We start from the raw sequence: 22086 nt of genomic DNA on the forward strand, positions 1-22086 counted from the left end.
CCTAAAAATCAGGGAAAAATGGAAATGGATCGATGAAATGAAAAAGGAAGGAAATTTGGTTAAATTAGCTTGGAGGCTAGGCTTTAATGTAAATGGAAGGGAACTAAGTGAGAAAGAAATAGACAAAACAAAGAACTTCTTGAATTTTGGTGGGAAAAGAAAATGGAAAACTTTAAATGAAAAAAGGGCAGTACTTACTTTCTCTTTTTTTCTTTTTTTCAGGATCCAAACTTCCGAAGAGAAGGAAGGAAAATACCTTGAACCTGAACCTGAACCTGAAATTTGACTTTTTCCCGATTGCGATACTTTTTTTTCACGTATTTTCGCTTTATCATACTTACTACTTTCTATCTGTTTTATGACTTTGTACACATCTTGTTACTTTTTTTATCATTTTTCAACTATTCTAATCTTTACATTTTACACGTTTAATTACCTTTCTAAATTGCCGATATTCTTGTTCAATACAGTGATAATGATACTATGCAAAACTTTTGTGATACTTACTACAAACAAACAATCAATTGCCGAGAGAGGAATTGTGGTTGATGAAGAAGAATAAGAGGAAGAAGAAGAAGATTTGAAATATAAAGTTGCTCTTGTGAACGTAATTGTAATTAATTTCATTAACACTGGCAGTGTAAAATATAAGGGGAGTATAAGAACAGTGTTAAATTCTTATTATATTTCAATTCACAATGGCTGGAAAGGCGTCTCTCAAGTTGGAATTGATGTGCAAAGGAGAAATTGCTTATGACTTACCTAGTGATGATCCGCTCGAAGTGAGAGGGTGGACATACGAACTAATGAATGACAACAAAGACTTAATATTATCTACAACGGAAGGAGAGGTATCAGTGGACAAGGATACAGCTATGTGCTCTTTGGATGTGAAACTAAACGCTGATAGGGTGAAACCAGAATTAGCACTAGAAGAAGATCCTGAATTTGAAAGTAATATAGAAACGATAAGAAAAATTGTGATTCAGGAGACTTGCGCGTCGTATTCTAATGACTCCCAACATTTAACAACAAAAAGTTTAAATTCAGTTCGGCCAGAAAGGTAATGTTCAATTTCATTAACTAATTGGCTCAGATTGATAATACGGTTACATGGTTTCGGAAATTTTGTTGGTTGAAAGCAATACTTCACGACAAATATTTAGGTATGGGAGATATCATGAACGTAAGTTAGTAGCCTACAATTTGGAGATGACATGGCACACATAGACAAGCAGTATACCAAATAAAAATAATAACAATATTGATACGATCCATACAATTCTTATGTAGTTCATATCTTGATAAAAATAATTATTCCTTTATTATTGGTTACACATTTCTCACTAATTGTTTCACATATTTAAAATATGGGTGCTCGACGATATTGTTTTATTTATATAGAGACTTATGTAAAATAACAAATAATGAAAATGGTAATTATCCTAAAATTTTACAAATGTAAACCTGTAATTTATTATTTTCGAACATAAACAAGGGACGTTTGTGATTTTATTTTGATTTAGCTCAAATGGGTCTAGCTTGATTATTCCGGCGGGCTTCGAAGGACATAAGTAAAATAAAGGATAAAGAATATTTTAACCAACAATGGATGTTCATTATTGTAGAGGTCCATACAACAGTCCATTTCATAGCTGCACTCATTTTTTCAAGGAAGTCGACTTTTCACATTCCCAGGAATCTTTTTTAGAGTATAGACCTGCATTTCTCAATATGGGATCACTTTAGGGGCTTGGTGTACATGCATAATATATGAATTATTGTAAAACAACGCTAATCAGCATGTGCTAGATGGCCGGTAAAAATAAGATTGCTATGCAAATTAGGGCATTACGCAGAATGTGGGTAAACAAAGATAGCGCAAAATTCTGTATTTAGGATGACTTACGTGTCTTACGTGTTGAATGTGTTCTTGTACGTTCCTAAGTATTTTATAGGTAACATGCTGAATTGCTTTCTTTGCTTGTATATTTGTGTTCCAAAGTAACACAATACATTAGGGACGTAACTTCTTAATTATATAGATCCCTTCATTCCGAAACATTTTCATAGTTCCGTGTTATGATTTGCCACACTAAATTATGATACCTTATTTTGCTTACAGTGGTTACTAGCTACCTTGACAAAGGGGTTACTTTGCACATCGGGCATTACTTCTCACAAAATATGAAGAGAGTTACACAGTCCTCCGTCGGTAAAACAATGAACTGTATGCACGAAGTTTCAACTACCCCCTACGATAGAACATGTAACTTTATTTTGGTGTTAATGTTGGGGTCAGCATCAGTTCTAATTACAGGCAGGGTTTGTTGTTGTAGTAGCGTGGAAAACAGTCACTGTAAGGACCGCCAAATTTTAAAAGAATTTCCGTCAATGTTACGTCAGTTTCGTTATATTATACAACGTAACTTGCATTATACAACGTAACTAATAACCGTTTGAACATTTTAATACAAATAAATTAGTTAAACGGCGGTTAAGCCTTACGGAGCGCCATTCTGTGCGTAATTATTTGACAACACAGGTTGTAAGTCATTCATAAAAAATACAGATTAATGAATTGGATCCTAAAAACAACGGTGCTGACAATCTCTTACAGTTGAAGGTTGCAGGGTCCCTGACGATTCGAATGAATCGCTTCTACCCTAAGACCTTACATACCACCCTAGTTGCATGCCTTCGGCATTCAAGTCATGACAAATCAGGGTTAATTTCCAAACCCCAATTGGGCTGTCAACATTCAGGCCTTGAGGAGGCATTTTAAGAAAATAAATATAATGAAGAGGACGACAAGAAATACACCCTGGGAGGAGATTTAATGCTACAGCCTCACATTTCAATTCATCAATTTTTTAATCATTAGTATTACTTCATGCCCGCTCGTACCTACAAAATTGGTAGGTTTACAAATGTAACCTTTTAAAGAGCGCTAGCTAATATTTATGTGTGGCTTACTAGCAATTGCACTTATCTTTATCGAGAATAATGTCACATCCAAGAGCATATGTCACAATAGTGAAACACAAGATAACAGTAATATTAACTTGTTCATTAAGCATTATTGTTGTTCAGGGCCTACTCGTACGTAGCAATCTTAATATGTTCTCATAACATAAACCTTAATTTCACTATATACTGCCCAACTGACGTAGGCACTCCGTACTATCGATACATCATAGTATCCGGTGTTTATCGTAGTAAAGGGTACCGTGGAATCTTAAACGGGCTTCCGTTTTTGTTTTTCTCGAGATCGGTTTATGATTCCAGGCACAAGAATACAAGAGTTATTTTCAAATATAAAAAAAAATAACATTTAATTTATATTCTCTAAATGCAAATCAAAACTCTAATTATTTTCTATAAATCCAAATCAAAACTAATTATTATATCAAAATCTAAAATCCGAACATCAATTTTATTACTATTATACTTTTCTCTAATTATGCCGAACATTAAAAATTAGAACAAAATTTTGAAATTTTAGTCAATTGCCGAATCTGTACATTAGCGTCGAACTGGTTTCATCACTTTAATTTAATAACGAAAGTAGGGATGTCCCTAGGGGATGAACTATATTTTAACCTTCAACTGTTCTTAACTTATAATATCGCTTTCTCTGAAGTCAAATAACTTCAGTTATCATTAGTCACATTGAATGCACATTGACTTTTCATAGTAGACTGCATATATATATCGAACGATGAACAAATCAACGAGCAGCTTTATCAAATTCAAGGTTATTGTCAATTACTTTCAATATTATTACTAAATTGTGTTTAACTTACAGTATTTTGACGGCGACTTGATCTTACATTACAAATTTCGCATATTTTCTCATTATACAATCACAACATCAGATGAAAAGTTCACTATCTGAAGAGCACATATTTTTAATTACCCAAAATTGTAAGTTTATGATTAATTGTAGTTATTACTAGTACTTCTCTAATTATGTTCGTAATTATATCTAATTGCCTAACATGTCTCTAAATGCTTGATTGTATGGGGACAGTTAATGTGAATATAAACATAAAGGAGAATGATTAAAAAATCAAGCAAAATTTGATAATAAAATTTTATTATGAAGTATGGTTCCCAAAACTGGAAAGATCTGAAAAAAAATACAAAACTTAAACATCCTAATGAGAATTTGATACTGAAAGTCCGCATCCAAAACGGGATAGCCATACTTTTCATAAGTTGTGCGGTATTATTACAATTTCAAAGTCCGAAATCGCGTTCTAAATCAATTACCTGTTTAAAATTTCCAATGCTGTCTTTCCTCTCCTTTCCACATTCATCCTTCATCTCCAAATGCTGTAAGGAAACCATAAAACATGACATCTAAGTAAACGTACCTGATTTTAGAGTGATATTGATGGTTTCTTGCACTGGTGCGTCAGTGGCGGTGGGCACACACTTTGATTCTGAAAAGTAACCTTCGAAATTCGGGAAAATAATCGAATAAATAAACAGTAATCCTTTTTTCATAATCTAAAAGTTTAAAAGTTCAAGTTCGGTATTTCTGATTTCTCATCTCTTCCGGGGTTTAATCCGAGTTGGGGTGAAGTTCACGCTTTTTTTTTTTGTGCTAAGACTTTAATTTTCCATCTGTGCCGGTTACGCTGGTAAGCTGTAATTTAGCACGGCTACGTGTACTTTTCCAGTTAGTTTGTTTAATATCGGAACTTTTCTTATTTTTACAGCGTATTTACTAAACTTCCACGTAATGACACGCCTTCCTTTGCGACGTTTGGATTTACGCTGCATTGCAATACCTGCCATAAATTTCTTTTTAGGTTTGCGCTTACTGTTACTATATTTTGCCATGTAGTTTACTATACAATGTTCGTACATGTTCTCGCTTAAGCTTTTTAGTGCTCTTCGGAGTCGATGTATACTTCTTCCGCATGTTTGACTCGAAATAACCTCGCCTACAGCTCGACTTTAATTTGCATGTAGTTCGTCTTTGAACGAGTTTAGAGCGTTCCGAATTACGCTTACCAAGGCACTTTCCTTTTATTCTAAACTTATTTCCTTCTGCACGCCTAATGTGTGGTTGTGCGTGCCGAGAATACGCTGTACGTGGAGGTCGACGCACATTGTTTGTGTAGCACTACACTTAAACTTTCGCTTTTTACAATTTCGCAATAGTGAAGTACTAGCTTCAAAATTCAAACATTTCGGCAACTGAAAATTAATAAATGTTGCATCTGATGTACTGATATGATCACGTCTGCTCATTTTAATTCTACTGATTATGCTCCTCTTAATCGAGTTTACGTTAATAATGTATTACGAAAAGTCAACTGGGTATCATTGGCCATCTTATTTTTCTTCTTAACTTTGGTGTTACATTTCGGTTCTATAACGGAAATATACTTTCGACTGCGTGTGCTTTATTGGAAGTGTTACGCTTGTTTACGGTAAACATTTCCAACCGATATATTATGTACGAGACCTTCACTACGTAAAACAGAATTCGCTTGGCGGGTCTATTGTGAATTTGAAGTCGTTTCCTTCTAATAAACTCAAAGCTGATAAAGTCGGAATGGATTTGCAGCACTAAAATGCAACTTACGTTAGAGACACACTCTTAAAAGACAAATTTGAATTTGTTAATTCGCGCAAAACCATTTGCCTGCGACACAAAACCGACAACACTGTAACTTCGTTATCACACAAAAATCATCAATTGAACTCTCAAGCCTTACCTGGCTTTTTCGAGAGGGCGGATACTCCCAACCTGAACGCTACCGCTTATCATGTGTGAAACATCGGTATCCCTTGCCGGCAAAACAATTACATTAGAAACAATTTTGTACAAGTACTCGTAACGATTCTTCTTTTTTGCTATCTCTACACTGCATATTTCCTTTTCCTGATTGTATTCGACTTTCTAGTTTATTTGGCACATATCTTTCGCAACTTGGACCGGCTCGAATTCAGGACGGTTTCCTTTCCGCCTTGCACTCTTTTATTTTGTTGGTTTGCCTACACTCAAACCATGCCGTTCACATGTATTCATAGAACAGAGTGAGACCTTTCTTTCATTCCGCTACACTATTTTTAAACTCAGCAGTTACTGAATCAACATGATTGACCGCGTTAACTAATTCAGAGAGTACTTCAGTTAAGGAGTTATTGGCTACTTTGATATTATTACGTAAACTGTCTGCTTTGGCATTCAATTCGCTCTTTCCTACGCTCCCAAATCGTTTCTGATACAGGCTTTTGAAGTTCACCTACTGATTCATGTATTTTTTGTCCTAGGCATCCAATATTCATTACCATTTTTGAGCAATGGTTTCTAATTGTTTCTCTAATTCCTCTGTCAACATTGCTTGAAATTGTTCTAAAACACTAGCCTCCATATTGATATGAGTTACGAGCAACTAATTCAAAGTACAAAAATATAAATGTCTGAGTTTAATACGAAAATAAGAAACATGCACTAAAATATGAAACACTAAGAATTTTGATATTACGAACATTAACAACCAATCCTTCTTTTTACAACTCAGGTTTCACTTTGCAAAGTGCTTCAATATAAAATTAACACAGATATAAACTAGTACCATATATAAAATATTTTCTATAACTTTTATATCAGGCTTTGATTCCATTTTGTACTAATACACAATAACACACTCAGCAAGGCCATGTGATAATATTTGAAAAACAGTATCACGTGACAGTTTCTACACAATAACTGTGTCTTCATCAGACTTCCACTCCTTCTGGTTGTTGGAAGTTGGTCATCACTTATATAAACTGTCCGGAGATCAATTTTAATTAGGTTCCGCCCCTTCTTTAAAAAGTAACACTTGTCTGGCTTTCACTTTCACTTTTTAGCTGCACACGTGTCCAATTAGAGGTTTACTTTTTTCCGCTGGATGCGTCCTGTCCTCTAATTATCTTTATTTTCCTTGTTATTTTGTTTCTCTTTCTTTCTTATTCCTTTTTATTCCTTTTCTTTAAGCAGAATCTTCTCTCACTCCTTATTTATCGAGAATCTTGCATTCCAGTTCATCACCTTGCGTCCTGCTTTCATAATCTCTCTGGCTTCCTTCCATTTTCTCACCAAAGTCCTGTTCTCTAATTCTATGACCTCTGCTCCTTCCCACCCTATCCTGTGGTTTGTTTCTTTCTGATGCTTGTATATCGCATTGTTGTCCATTTTGAATCTTACATCATCCTGGTGCTGCTTAATCCTTTTTTTGCATTTTTTTTTGTTTCCCCTATGTAAATTTTGTTACACTCCTCGCATGCTACTCTATATATTACTCCCCCTTGATCTTTGTTCGCTATTGCTTTTCTCTTTTTTCTTCTGACTAGTTCAATTATTCTGCTTCCTCTTTTCCTGTACGTCCCAATTCTTGCTTTCCGAAACATTCTCTATATGTTCTCTGTTTGTTTGCACAGTTATTGTGATGAAACTGTCACTTGATACTGTTTTCTTTTTACATATTATCACATAGCCTTCCTCAGTGTGTTATTGTGAATTAGTATTAAAACATTTACTCTTATTCATAAATGCACATGAAGGTGCATAGTGTAAATCATGTATGTATGTGTGTATACTCAATCAGCTGTTTGCTATCCACTCTCCTGTACAGAGAATTAAAAATCAACAAGAAAAATTTTTATGAGCTACATTAATCTCTCTGTTGCTCTCAAGGTCAAAACATATTTACTTAACTTACATGAAAAATCTACATTACTCAGTTCTTGTTTTTATATATCACTCTGCTTTATTTTTAATTAATTGTGTACGAAGTGGATCTGATGGAAATTGACTGTCGACACTAGGCTAATCAGATCCAAACTCAACACGTTATCTGTATAACTAATGGTATTGTAAAAGCAGTTGTAGGAAGATTGCTAATTTAATCCGGAAAACGGTCGCCATGTGGTTGAAATCGTGTTTTTTGGTAGTTGTTAGATTCTTGTAAATATAATGGTAACCTTCACATTGATTATCGTTTTTTCCCAAGATTTGTCACTTGTTTATTGCATTTATCCCAGCTTTGCTACGGCAGTGTGACGTAATATTGAGGTCTCAAATATTCAGTAGTAATAATAATAATAATAATAATAATAGTATAGGTAACAAATTCCGTATGAGGACACATTGTATTAAAGCCTGTAAAATAACCCGTAGCGTAAGCCATAAGTTACAAAATAGTCGGGATTGGAGAGAAGTGTCAGGACCAACAGCACATACCCTCTCGATACGTTCCTACAACTAGCTACATGTTATAACGGAAAGTTTCCCTACAACTAGCTAAATGTTATAACGGAAAGTTTCGAGGTAATTTTGGTGTAGAAGGTAGGGATTCTTAACTCACAAGAGATGTAATTACAGTTGTTTTTAAGTAATGGTTATGCTGGCTAAGATACAGGAGATGTCGAAGTGGTTTCGGGAAAGGGGTTCCGTACCATCGTGAGACACCTCTACAGCTACTCAAATTTAAACGAAAGATTTCCGCAAATATTTCGTGTAGAATATATTCTACTGTACGTTTTTAGGAAAAAAAAACTAAAAAAAAAGAACTGAATATAATTGAAAACTAAAGCTTGTAATAAACTAACTTGTGAAGTTTGCAGATGTAATTAAGAAAGCTTTGCTACAAAAATATATAGACAGACCATAATTCAATGAGCTCTGAAACACAAACTATCAAAATGAAGTATAAGATTCAGTCTACAGAGCAACTGTTGCTTAAAGAGTGGCATACACTATTTCTAGAATCGAGATAAGATGAGAAATGTTTACGATAGTTTTGGTCTCGTCTCGATTCTAATCTCCAAAGCATGACTATAGTGTGAGTTAACCTTGTCCCGTCTCGAATTAAAATGTTTCATCCCGATTTTGTTTGGTTTGTTTTAGAATCGAGATGAGAAATTCGTCTTTTCATGGGCTACATTACACAAAACCGAAATATTTTTTTTTGCCTAATATCACTTTTCTGCTTGTAATGGTACGAGCTGAGCGATAATAAGTTTTTAATTTTTAAATATTCTTCGAGATAATTGTTATTATTATTAGTATTACTCCTCAAAATTTGATAGTTCAAGTGCTGAAACAAACGAGTATTCAAATATTTGATTGTAATGAAGCGTGTGTTATCGCCGATCTATTTCCATCAAAATTCCTAAAGTATAAAAAAAAAATGCTTGACGTGTATTTGATCGAAGAACCTTTAGATTACTGGTCAAGCCCCTAGACCACTGAACCACGATCACAACGCTGTAAATGATTCGTCTTTAGTCTTGTTACTCTAAGTTTCTCTGCCTCAGCTTGGAAAGTTGTATGTAATTTTTTAATTGGTTCCAAACGCCTTTCGTGTTCCTCTTATGATGATATAATGAATTATCTTCGGTACAGTTTTTACTAATACGTTGAGTTGTTCTTAAACCTTTGGATCGCAGATTTAATTCTCATACTGTGCATTTGTGTCAAGACAGCCGACAATACCTGGTCATAGACTTATGTCCACCACGATATAAATGATAGTTTAATTTGATATAGTGAAACAAACTACAACAACTTATTTTGAGACCATAGTGATATGGTACTCCATTTCATATTTCTACAATATTTAATGTATTAAAACATGTAATATAGCGTAACTTTATCATGTAATATAGCTAATGATTACATGTTTTCTTGCTACTTAATCATTATCTGCATTCACATTTCATTGTTTGTTGAATTTCTTACAGGCGCGATAACATCTTTGGTTTCCACGGAGAAGGGAATACGTTTACTGCATTAAATAAAGCCATTTCTCATTCTTATGAGGAACCTGATACTTCGACGCAGTATGGCAAAAGATTTCATCGATCATGTTTGACAAAAAATATGGTGACACAGGAAAGTGAGAAACGTCATTCGTACCAAAATAGTGATAAACGCTCTAATCAAAGTTCAACTATGTCAAGTGGTGAGTTTGTGCATTCAGGTGAAAAACATCACAAATATGGTGTATGTGGAAAGAAATCTAGAGGATGTTCAAGTTTGGCTACGCACATGGTGATTCATACAGGAGGAAAACCTCACACGTGCCAAGAGTGTGGTAAGGCATTTACTCAACGTTCACATTTGGCTACACACATGTTAATTCACACAGGAGAAAGAACTCACATGTGCCAAGTGTGTGGTAAGGCATTTAAAGGACGTTCTTATGTGGCCAGACACATGTTGGTCCACACAGGAGAAAAAGCTCACACGTGCCAAGAGTGTGGTAAGGCACTTGATCGACGTTCACATTTGGCTACACACATGTTAATCCACATAGGAGAAAAACCTCACATGTGCCAAGAGTGTGGTGAGGCATTTAATGATCGAATTTGGCTAGACACATGTCAAATCACAAAGGAGAAAAACCTCACATATGTCAAGAGTGTGGTGTGGCATTTACTCAACGTTCACATTTGGTTAAACACATGTTAATCCACAATAGAGAAAAACGTCACACGTGCTAAGAGTGTGGGAAGACATTAATTGACGTTCGACTTTCGCTACACACATGTTAGTCCGCACAGGATGAAAACCTCACGCGTGCCAAGAGGGTGGTTCGGCATTTACTCCTCGTTCGTATTTGGCTACACACATGTTAATCTACACAGGAGAAAAACATCACACTTTCCAAGAGTGATATAAGCCATTTTTTTAACGTTCAAGTTTAAATGCACACATGTTAGTCCACACAGAAGAAACTTACACGTGCCACGCGTGTGGTAAAGGATTTAGACTATGTTCAAGTGTGGCTACATTTATTTAATTCACAGAAGAGAAAAAGATTACACATGCCCAGAGTGTGGTAAGGCATTTAATCGATGTTCCAGTTAGGCTGCACACATGTTAATTATGAGGGGAACAAAATATCACACATGCTACGATGGCAAATTTAAATATCGTTCAAGTTTGGTTACACACATGTTAATGCATACAGGAAAAAGAGGTCACGTATGCTGAGAGTGTGGTTGGAATTTTAATCGAAGTTCAACTCTGGCTACGCATGTTAATATGCATTAATATGCCCTGAGTGTGGTATGTCATTTGATAAACGTTGAAGTTTGGCTATAGACATGTTAATCCACACAGGAGTAAAACATCACACAGGTCAAGAGTGTGGTAAGGCATTTAATCTACGTTCGAAATTGGGTACACACATGTAAATCCAAACAGTAGCAAAATCTCACCTTGCAAAAATCCTGGAATAGAATTTATTCAACTTTCATACGTGCTGAGTCACACATGAACGTGAGAGGTGTGGAAGACTATATAGTCTACGTTCAAAGATTGAAATGCAGTTGAACACAAGTCAGTCACCAAAGAGATGCAAAGAGTTTAGCAAGGCATTTACTCAAGGTTCACATATTGCAAAGTAAATGATAATCCACAAAGGACAAAAATCTCACAGTGCGGAGAGTTTATATGAGATGTCGAATTCTGTTGGAGGAATAGAGTTGATATAATCTACGCTGTTATTTTTACGCGTGCTATGAAAACTGTACTATCCCAAATTGAGTGCTTGAGTAGAAGAGTCGACAAAGGGATGTCATTTGTGTCTGACGTTTTCCCATGTTTATTGTAGATCCATATCTAAGCTCAAGTTATAGTCACTAAAATGAGCAACTTTGTCACCTTCTCACAACATCTGGAAATGTTCGTCGCATCTTTCAAGTAAACTTTGTGCACTGTTCGTATATGGTCTGCAGAAACACCCGACGAAGATTGTTTTTGTACATACTTACCTCTGCTCAAATAGTTTCACACTCACGTACGAGATCATTCTGTGCTCTGCTTCCCTATACTACTACAATTTTAATACTACAAACAATCCGCCTTTATGGTCTTGCGGTCTTATTTCTATGTAGAGAATTGGTTGAGAAACGACATTGCACTGTTCCTTATCGATATTTTCAGGCATGTTTCGCTCACCACTAATCAGCCATATTTACTTCACAGTCTGTAACACTTTGTACATTTTTGTAGTATAGTTTAAAGGTGGTTTTCTGTTCACTGCACTTTTGAGCAACATTCTACTGTACATCACCACATTAAACGCAGAATATAAAACATCTGATTTGGCACACTTCTCTAGCGTGGGATCACGTTGTCCAAGTCACTCTCACTCTTTTCTTGCCATTTGAGTTGAACATTGTAAATTATTTTAATTGAGTGTTCCCTACCCATAAGTGATAACGATATTTCACTGCATCTCCAACTGTCAAACACAGACTCTAGCCGTTGCCTTACTACTGGGTTCACAATAGAAATGATAAAACATAGAGATAGCACAATTTTTTTTCCAGAAGCAGTAGCTCGAACTTTAACTTTTCTGCGGTTTGATGCCGTCTTTTTATATTTTATGCATAGACGATCCTAAGTACATACAAAGATTTGTTACTGCCAAAATTAACATACAGATTTACTGTGTCGATAGCTTCATTATTCAAAATCTATAAAAAAAAAACTGTTTAACTTCTAACCAAGTTTTCAACACACCTTTAATTGTCCGATTACCTAGTCTCACTCTGGAGCTATACCAATGCATAATTTGTCCATATTACAGTAATATATCGAAAAAGTAAATTTCATCTATATCAGCAAACGCTTCCAAACTCAGCACCCTTTATTCATGCAATATATACTACCTCACTTTAGACCCCACACCAAATCGATATCAGCATACACCTTGTCCCTAATGTTTACGCTCTGCCAGTACACTTTACCCTCGTGAGATTCATTGTTCTTAACGTTATAGTGGTAAGGTGAAAAAAAATTTTATGAATGGTAACATTTTGCCTCCTGGACTCAGGAACATTTTTGTCTGATAAGATGTGAACTAGCATTTAAATTTGTATTATATTTACAATATTAAATACAAACACCAGACAGTGGATACGCTTTAAGCGAAACTATACATTTTTATTGGGGCAATACCTTTCTTGTTAAAATTAAGTTCGATAATTATGTGACTATTTTATTGCTTAAATACCGGTACTGAAAATAAAATATTTATTAACTAGAAAGAAGTAAACCAGGATTTCTCCTAATAGCGGTATATTCACGTTTCAATTCTGCAGCAGTCTCCACACATCATTTTTGCCTGACTTAGGCAAATCCACTTACAGCACTTTTGGCAAAATATCTGGCCTTACTGTGTTTATACATGTAACATCGTCCTCGATTTCCTGCATGATTAGGTACAGAAGCACCTTCTAGAGTCAATCCGAAAAACCTTGCTGTGTTCGCTAAACGTATAACATTACTATTAGTCGGTTCTACATTTTAGAAGTGATAAAATCACGTTATTTGCCATCGTGTAGTATTTCTTTCTTCGTCATATTCAGTAGGTATCTGGTCTTCTATGTCCACCCCACCTTTAGTATCGTTGTAAAATGTGACGATCTCCGGCTTCCTATTATCTCTGGTACTCTCATCTAATTTGACGTCATTGTGCATACTTGAGATCAGCACTAAACGCAGATTTTTCTTAGATGCATACGAACCAATGGTGCAGTTCTAATGAAAACGAAATACACTACTGTATTCTTTCCTCCGTTTGGCATTCACAAACGCGGGGGCAACTCTCTTGTTTTTACGAATTGACCCTATATATTCTTCAGGTTTGTTATCTATCTGGAACGGGCCTTCTGGTTGTGTCCTCACATACACTTCTATATTTGTTGTGTAGTATAATGTTTCACCAACAAGAATAAAAATTTTAATTCCACATTTTGGAGGTCTTTTAGGCATATAAATACGAAATCCACATCTTTCCCGGAAACCGACAAGTGTCTCTCCCAAAGTTGCTAACATACCAATTAAGAAAACTGTTGTTGCAGTTGTTTACAAATAATTCAAAAAAACTCACGAATTGGGGCTTATCTGGGGCTGAAGGTTATATCTGATTATGTTATTCATTAGCATCTTCCACTTTTTCATCCATCCTATCCTGCACAGTAATCACTTTCTGCTCAGTTTGGCTTCTCCGGTTCCCATCATCACATAGAGATGACCCTACGCAAAAAACACATTCATTTGTCTGATTAACAATACAGATGTGTTAACTTGTGCTTCACACCTCCCCTCATTCTCCATCCTCGTTATCCCTATACACATTTTTTATTTTCTCTAATTGTATTGTATTTATATTGAATCAATTTGTCTATATTAAGTTGTGTTATATATGTTTACTTACATTATAATGCTAAAAATCGAAGTTCCATAAGCCCATTTTTCTTTTCTTTTTGATTTTTTGTTAGTTTTTATACCGTATAATTGTAAAACTTCGATAGAGCACAGATCTCCACTTACAGTTTGTAAATAAATTCTTTTCAATCACTCACGTTACAGAGGGCGTAACCTTCTCATAGGTTGCTAGCCACTTTGGTTTGCCGGTAAAACGTAGTGCATTCACATACTTTCTCAGCTGGCGCACATGTAGTGAGGCGTAGCTGCCAAGTCTAGACTCTATTTATTGCACTCATGTGGGCGCACAGTGATGCTAATTCATTAACAGGCGACAGGTTGCAAGAAATTGAGAGTTTTCACGAGCGTAATTTGGCTGGAGTACACAAGTAGTATAATTTTTGATCATCATTATGATCATTTTCACTCTTATCCTGTTCTCATCTCATAGTTTTGGATACTGTTTCAGTTCGGTTATTTTACCGCATATGATAATTGACGATGGAAAGTCTTTCATACATCCTTTGAAGATAAAATTGCCGGGGTGGCTCAGTTGAAAAGCGTTTACCTCTGATGCATGGGGTCTCGGGTCCAAACTCTGCTCCCGCCAAGTTAACTTTGTGGTGGACAAACACCGAGTGCTTGGGTTTCCTCGGCGTTCTTCAGTTTCCTCCCACTTTCTTCATTCCACAATTTCATTCGTGCTCAGCATACACTGAACCAACTTCCCAGAGTTCTCGTTCTCCGATCAGTGGCAACCACCAAGCATCATCAACGAGTTCACCACCATGTAAGAAGCATACATATGCACATAGAATCTCGAGCTTCGACTCTGACTCCAACCAGCTTATCCTCCTCTGCAGCCTGTCTACAGCTTGCTACAGCAAAACTACAATCCAAAGTACTTTAGTTCGAAGGTTTTACTTCTTTAACTTTTCCAGTATCGGCAACGCAAAGATATTTCGCAAATGGTAGAAACAAAAAAATGGATTCATCATTAAATCACAGTCGGCTAACTTCGCTAAATAATTCGTGACGATCCAGTTTCGAAATGTTCAGGAAAACTGCAACTTTAACTTCTCTCAACAACATCCGACACCAGCAACCTCAGCCACATACCATGTCAATAGTAGTACGAGGGGTCCCTCTATCTATAACACTTGATATGTAGGCTGAACTTCCTGAAGTGGGATACACCTTTAAAATGCATCCGTATTCGGAACAATCAGAGACCAACGTACATAGCTCGAATTCTGAGAACATCACAGGATACTATCAACGACCTTTTGCATAAACAATTCTTAATTTTCAAGAAGAGATGCCGATTTGAACAATCCTGCTCATTACGACCAATTCCTCTCCCAGGTAAACACTGTCAAGAAAACAAAGTATATCCTACTAACAGGTGCAACCTATGAACATGTTATCCTACAAATAGGTGCACACTTTTCCTTTTCCTATGAAAACTGTCCGAATCTCCAACAAGTTCCAATCTGCAATACTTGGTATCAATTCCTGTCTCCGAGATACACCTACAAGCGCAAGTCTCGGCTTGCTCCAGAAGAATTCAGGCCGAAACTTGTAGTACCACTATTGATTCATTATGTTCAAAATCGAAAAGGTGAGACTTCGAAAGACTAATTAATTTCTTTATATGCATAAAATATTAGCATTTGTCACCCACACTCTTCAAAACGTTCCTCTTTTGCACAACCATTAATATTAAAACACGTTCAGCACACAGCTCGCAACATTCTTCACCTCGATTTTCCTGACACTTAAAGTGGTTCGTACGTGCACTTTCATGTATCTCCACCCGAAACAACTATTTAACTTCATAGTGATCATGTATCTAGTTATTTAATTTTGACTTTTATTTCTATTTCTCAACATTCTCTTGTACTTACCTCATAAACTCATATTTTAACAACTATTACACGAGGAACAATTTGACACATTACTTATCAGTAAAACGCATCTCACTCCCAAACTTAATTGCAAATTTACCGGCTATCACCTCATTCCACACGATGTGAAGCTTCCAGCTCGATGCGCCACTAGCGGCGTTACAATACTATTTTATCCTTACACATGTAATATTTTCCATAAGTAGAAGCTTTGCTTTATATATACTTAAACACAAACAAAATATTTGCTCAACAAAACAATATATTCACATAAAAATATTACATACGTGTTATAGTTTCGCCAACTAACATTTTGGCTATCATCAGACACTATGAGATACATGAGAAACGTGCAGTCTTATATACACACAAGAGCTGAGATATCTTGCTTCTGATTGGATCCTGGCAGCAGCCAATCCACTTCAAGTATTCTAATTCGTATTTCCCTATACCGAGGCTTCCTATCTGTTGTAAATTACACACACACATCAAAAGGACGATCTTGGCACAACTAATCTAAACTAACAAATAATTATCATAAATAATTAAATAATATTATAAATATATATAAATACACATAAATAAATAAATATATAAAGAGATAAACATACAATTACTCATACGCTTAAAAAGACGACACACACATACAGTATATACTAGTGGTAGGCACAGAAACCGGTTTCCGGTTTTCAGGAAAAACCGAAACCGGTTTTTCAAGAAACCGGTTTTCTCCAAAAATGGTTTCGGTTTTCTAAAAAAAACCGGTATCTGTTTTCTTCAGAACCCGGTTTCGGTTTTGTTCAAAAAACCTGTTTTGGTTGACCGAAACCGGTTTAGGTTTTCTTCGTTTTCGGTTCGGTTTTCATCGAAACCGGTTTCGGTTTTCTCCAAAGCCGGTTCAGTTTTTCATCAAAACCTGTATCAGTTTTTCCAAAACAGGTTCTATTTCTGACCAGAATATTTTTCGTTGTTCTCCGGAACCCATTTTCTTTCCACAGATAGTTTTATGTGTTTTCCAGAACAGTTTTGAGTTTTAGTTTTTACTAAAACCATTGCGATGTTTATCGAATCCGGTATTGGTTCCTTGACAATCTACATATGTCTTAGATCTTCAAATCGGCTTAGTTTTCAATCAAAATTGGCTTCCGTTTTCATCAAGAACTACCTTTGAGCTTCTACTTAAATCCAGTTTGAACTTTCATCAAAACCCAGTTGGAATTTTTGTTATAACGGTACTTTATTATTATTATTATTATTATTATTATTATTATTAATATTATTATTATTAGTTACGCTTAAAAACATGTTTTTCCTTCGATTCAATATTCACTCTTCTGTAAATCTCTAGTTGTTTCGAATACAATTACCTTCCTTATTATCAATAGATTTTCAGAACCTGGATTTATTTTAATTAGACTAGCTTAACCTGCATTCTCTACACAGTGCATCATTCACATATGAGCATGAATATCCTTGTCATTCCTCACAACATCTGTACATGTCCCCTAATAGTCACAAATGAAAGACGTCTTGATAAAAATCGGCAAGGGGTACCACAAAGGAGAGATTTTTTCAATATCTCGCACCGTTTGCAAGATTGAGCCTACTTCTGGTTGGAATTTCTAATTCATGTATGATCAGTGCTTTCTTTCTTCTTGCATGCAGTATGTAATAAGAGAATACATTACATACACAATTTATTACAATGTCACTGATATATGGTGTTCATTAGCAAAACATTCTAAATATTAAAGATTCTCCATCACTTGAGAAATAGTTTTCTTCGATTTTCATTATCAATTGGTCATGAAACAAACGCCTGAGAAATATACAACCACTGTATACAAACATGTTGTGTTGGAGTGTATAACTTAAAAAATGTGTTATTTTTTAAAATATCAACACTTTCAGTGTACCCTAAAAAATGTATTAAAAAAATAATGGCCATGTTTTTTTAAAATATTCAATTAGAACTGGGCTATTCTACACAAAATTTGGAATCGATTAGCAAAAATGGCACGATTCTAGCACTTGTGGTTTTCGAGATCTGATTATCAAAAGGACTGGAGACAAACATATAAATTTTTCTTTGTACAAAAACATATAAACCTAGCATTTTAATATATAAATATTTATAGTCACAAGTGATCAATTTAATGGAGAGAATACTGAAATGAAACACTGTGCCCTGTATGATAAAGTTGCGTAATATTATGTAGTAGATAGAAGAAATGGTAATACTAGTACAAAAATTGCTTGATTTATTGTCTTCACGAATAAAGACAGACGGAGGCATTCCTACGGAGGCTCATCTACCGCCTTTTCAAAAATTACTGTGTATTGTTTCCTTGAAACAGCTCTTTCTTAGTACCGTCGTTGAATTAATCTACTATAGCGAACTTTTTGGCTTGTTTGAGAACTGGATAACGAAGGTCCGGATAACTATTTACTAAGTAAAAATTGAAATGTATGTAGGCCTATTGGTGTTCATTTCCTGGACTCAAAGTACAAAATTATTGTGTAAATCATTTTTTTCAAGCGCTCTGAGCCCTCATTCACTAGCGGTTTTCTAGCTCGACACAACGTAATATTTGCGTTTAGTTTCCGGTAATGAAAATAAGCATTAATAAATAGCTTTCTTCAGTTTTGTATTGTGCTGATGTTTGCACACTTTGCTTTGCATGAACACAAATCGCTACCACGCAGTGATCTCATGCAGTGACACACATCACAAATAGGGTGTTATGTCGAAGCTTCAGATTCTTAAGGATGATCCTATTTCGTTCCTGTACAGTTAATGGAGAAATTTTGTGTCTTCTTTACAGGTCAAGTTGCTATGATCAAAAACACAAGAATTTTAAACCATGTAAAATGTTCTAATTTGGGGGTCATAAAAAGCAGTAAAAGTGGATCTGAAAAGGTAGGAGGACGGTAGGTAGCAGCATGACGTCACGCTTGCTCCCCCTTCCTATCTTTCTCCATTGTATTTTTTTTAGGAACTGGGCGACGCCTACATATTTTTTCGAAGTCGGGACGAAGTCCCCCCGCGTTTAGAATCTATACCCTAAGTTGCCGTTTATATATATATATATATATATCAACGCACGAAATATTGATTTAGCCTCTCATCGTCAAACAGTTTTGAACAATGGAATAACAAGGCTCCCTCTACGCGGTATGTTCTTCCTCATATAGGTATTATTTTCTCCCTTAGTGTGATTCTAGGAAAGTGAAGTGCATTTGATTTTAAAAATAGGAAAATTAAAAATAATAAATAAGTAAAATAAAAATATTAGGTTCATTGTAGATCTAAACTGGCTATGATATGCTATACCAGTTACAGTATCAGATTTAACTTCTTGGGGACACAATCGAAGGGTGGATACATTCTATTTGAGGGAGTTATACTGAAAAGGTTAATTTCACAGTATTTGCGCAATATTAATATATACTACCAGTCTGGGGTGCAGGTATAGCCTACGGGTAGCGCCCGCCTCCTTGGCCCCCTTTGGCAATGTTACTTGTACCGGATTTGAATAACAACTCCAGGTAAAAAAAAGTTCTATTAATATTTTATTTTGTTTAAAAGATCTTAGCTTAAAACTATTAGCTTAAAACTAAAATATTGTTGTATTAAAAGATGTTTCGATGTGCACAATAGCTAACATTGTTAAAATATACTGGTAATCAAATGTACGAAAATATCATTTTCTGTAATATAAAAAACAAAATCCTAAACAACGTTTTTGATAACGTATAACGTCCTTAAATGTACTTTATTCTAATTTGAACGTTTTGGAACCTAAAAGTTTTAAGCCTATAATGTGTCGAGCTTTTGATAGTAAAAATTTGCAGGTGCATATGGTGCAACGATTGTCAAGGTCAACTGCGCAAACGCACTGAGCAAGCATTTAATATTCATTTCAGTGACCTGCAAGATAAGGGTGAAAGTAGCAATTAAGTGTTAAGCAATTAAGGTGAAGCAAAGCACAATATGTCACGGAGTGAAGTGTGGAAATACTTTGAACGTGCCGAGACTAGAGAAGAAGCTAAATGCTTCTTGTGTAAAACAGTACTTAGATGCAAAGGAGGATCGACAAGTGTTTTATTATCGCACTTGAGAACTAAACACATGTCTTGTATTAATAAAGTGACTGCACGGAACACTCAACCAGAAGATGATGATGATCCTGGAATCTCTGGTTCTACAAAACACATCACGTTAAGGTAAGAAGATTTAAACAATTTTCTTTCTTATGTAATTTGATTCAAGGGATATATACCGTCGTGTGTTTTATCATGTAATATTTCATTTAATATTTAACTTTCGTTATTTTGGACATCCGTTTGGTCTAGTGGCTAACAAGCTTGCCTACGGCACGCGTGGATTCGGTTCCCGGTGGGATACAGTTGAACGGAAAAAGTGGTTCAGATTCCATTATAATCAGTAAGTCCAAGTCTCGTTTAGTCATCATGGCATAACCGTGGGGTGGTAAACTGAAACAAACCAAAACTTTCGTTATTTTATTTTACCTTAAAAGTGGCTTTAAGGGATAATGGGATGTACAGTAAGGGCAGTGTTTAAATTCGTGCTAAAAAAGTACCGGGGCCCTTCCTGGCTACCATATATATATATATATATATATATATATATATATATATATATATATATATATATATATATATAATGTGTGTGTGTGCGCGGTTTAGTCAAATCTTGTAAAATTCCAGGCACTTCCATATTAAATAGAGTTGGGAAAACTTGTGCAAACACAAATCAAACAAATCTCATGACAACATAGTATTTTCACATAATTTTTATATGAATAATATCAAAATAGCTGATATAAGACAATGGATGCAGTTAAGTCAAAGTAGTTTCCACAAAGCTTCCTTCGATTTGTTTTCTTCTGCCTCGATTTCTTTCTTGTGATATCCAGCGCTTAACGTAAGGGAGGGGTTGCGGACAATGGCGGACCATTATTATTTATTGTCATTAAAGATCACACACTTCCAACCGATAGCGCGTTTCTAGTTGGCGTGACAACATTATTCATTACACTGAAACCCCTCTCACACTCAGCATTGCTGACTGGTATCGTTTGCACACACTGCATTAGTACCTTCATTCTCCACAAGACCTGCCTGCCTCCACTATCCTTAAAGTCGTGATAAGTTTGAATAGTTTCTCGAAAACACAAAGAAAACAATTCACACAATTCTTTCAAGTCTTGTTCGCTATAATCAACATTAATACTTTCCAGACAGTACTCAGGGTAAATAATTTTCATCATTTCGGTGTACACAGTGTCCTTCTCAGTGAAGCACCTTCTGTTTATAGAACTGTCCTTTGTTAATTTCCGAAGCGTTGTTTTTACTGCCACTCATTTCCAAGGGAACTTCTTTAAAATATTTCTCTTTTATGGCTCTCTGTACTTCTCTCCAGTATGTGCCTCCTCTCTCTTTATGGGCCTTAAACACCTCGATTGATCTGTATATGCGCTTGTTTGCCTTCGGTAGGGCTATAGTCTTTTCTTGCAAGGACTCTGAAAAGCTAGAAAGCTCACACAAGACAGTAGAAGAAAGAACTTCTTAGTTTCTGTCACTATCCGCCCCCTCCTCCCCCAAGGATTTTATAGCTCAGCTATAGCCCCTGTTGAAAAACAAATAGAAAAAAGAAAATTACCAGCAGCGACCGGAGAGAAAAGAACCAGGTTTCTGCTATTTTCTCACTCCCCGGTTGCCTCAATAATGCACTTGAATTTTACATTAATGTGAGCCACCGAGCTACCGAAACAGTGACAAAGGAAAGTTAAAGTACGGTTTTTATCAACATTATTTCAGATGCGGAGAAAATTTTTAAAAAAGCAACGACAAAAGATCTGGGGCTGAGCCCCGGTGGGCCCCGGGAGGGACACTTCTGGATGGTACACTTTTGCCGTAAATTTC

At 35.6% G+C, this 22086-nt stretch overlaps 1 protein-coding gene across 3 annotated transcripts in view; it reads left to right on the forward strand.

Annotated features, from left to right (window-relative positions):
• The first annotated feature begins 286 nt into the window (after positions 1-286).
• The window catches only part of LOC145675698 (uncharacterized), a 135077-nt gene continuing 113277 nt past the window's right edge, over positions 287-22086 (forward strand). For all 3 annotated transcript variants that reach the window (XM_081746308.1, XM_081746307.1, XM_081746309.1), the window contains exons 1-2: positions 287-1063; positions 9751-20364. In XM_081746308.1, coding sequence (XP_081602434.1) covers positions 699-1063; positions 9751-10480 — 1095 coding nt within the window. In that variant the 5' untranslated portion in view covers positions 287-698 and the 3' untranslated portion in view covers positions 10481-20364. The remainder of the gene's footprint in view (positions 1064-9750; positions 20365-22086) is intronic.

This window comes from Thermobia domestica, chromosome 18 (genome assembly GCF_964235325.1).
Source record: "Thermobia domestica chromosome 18, izTheDome1.hap1.1, whole genome shotgun sequence".
NCBI lineage: Eukaryota > Metazoa > Arthropoda > Insecta > Zygentoma > Lepismatidae > Thermobia > Thermobia domestica.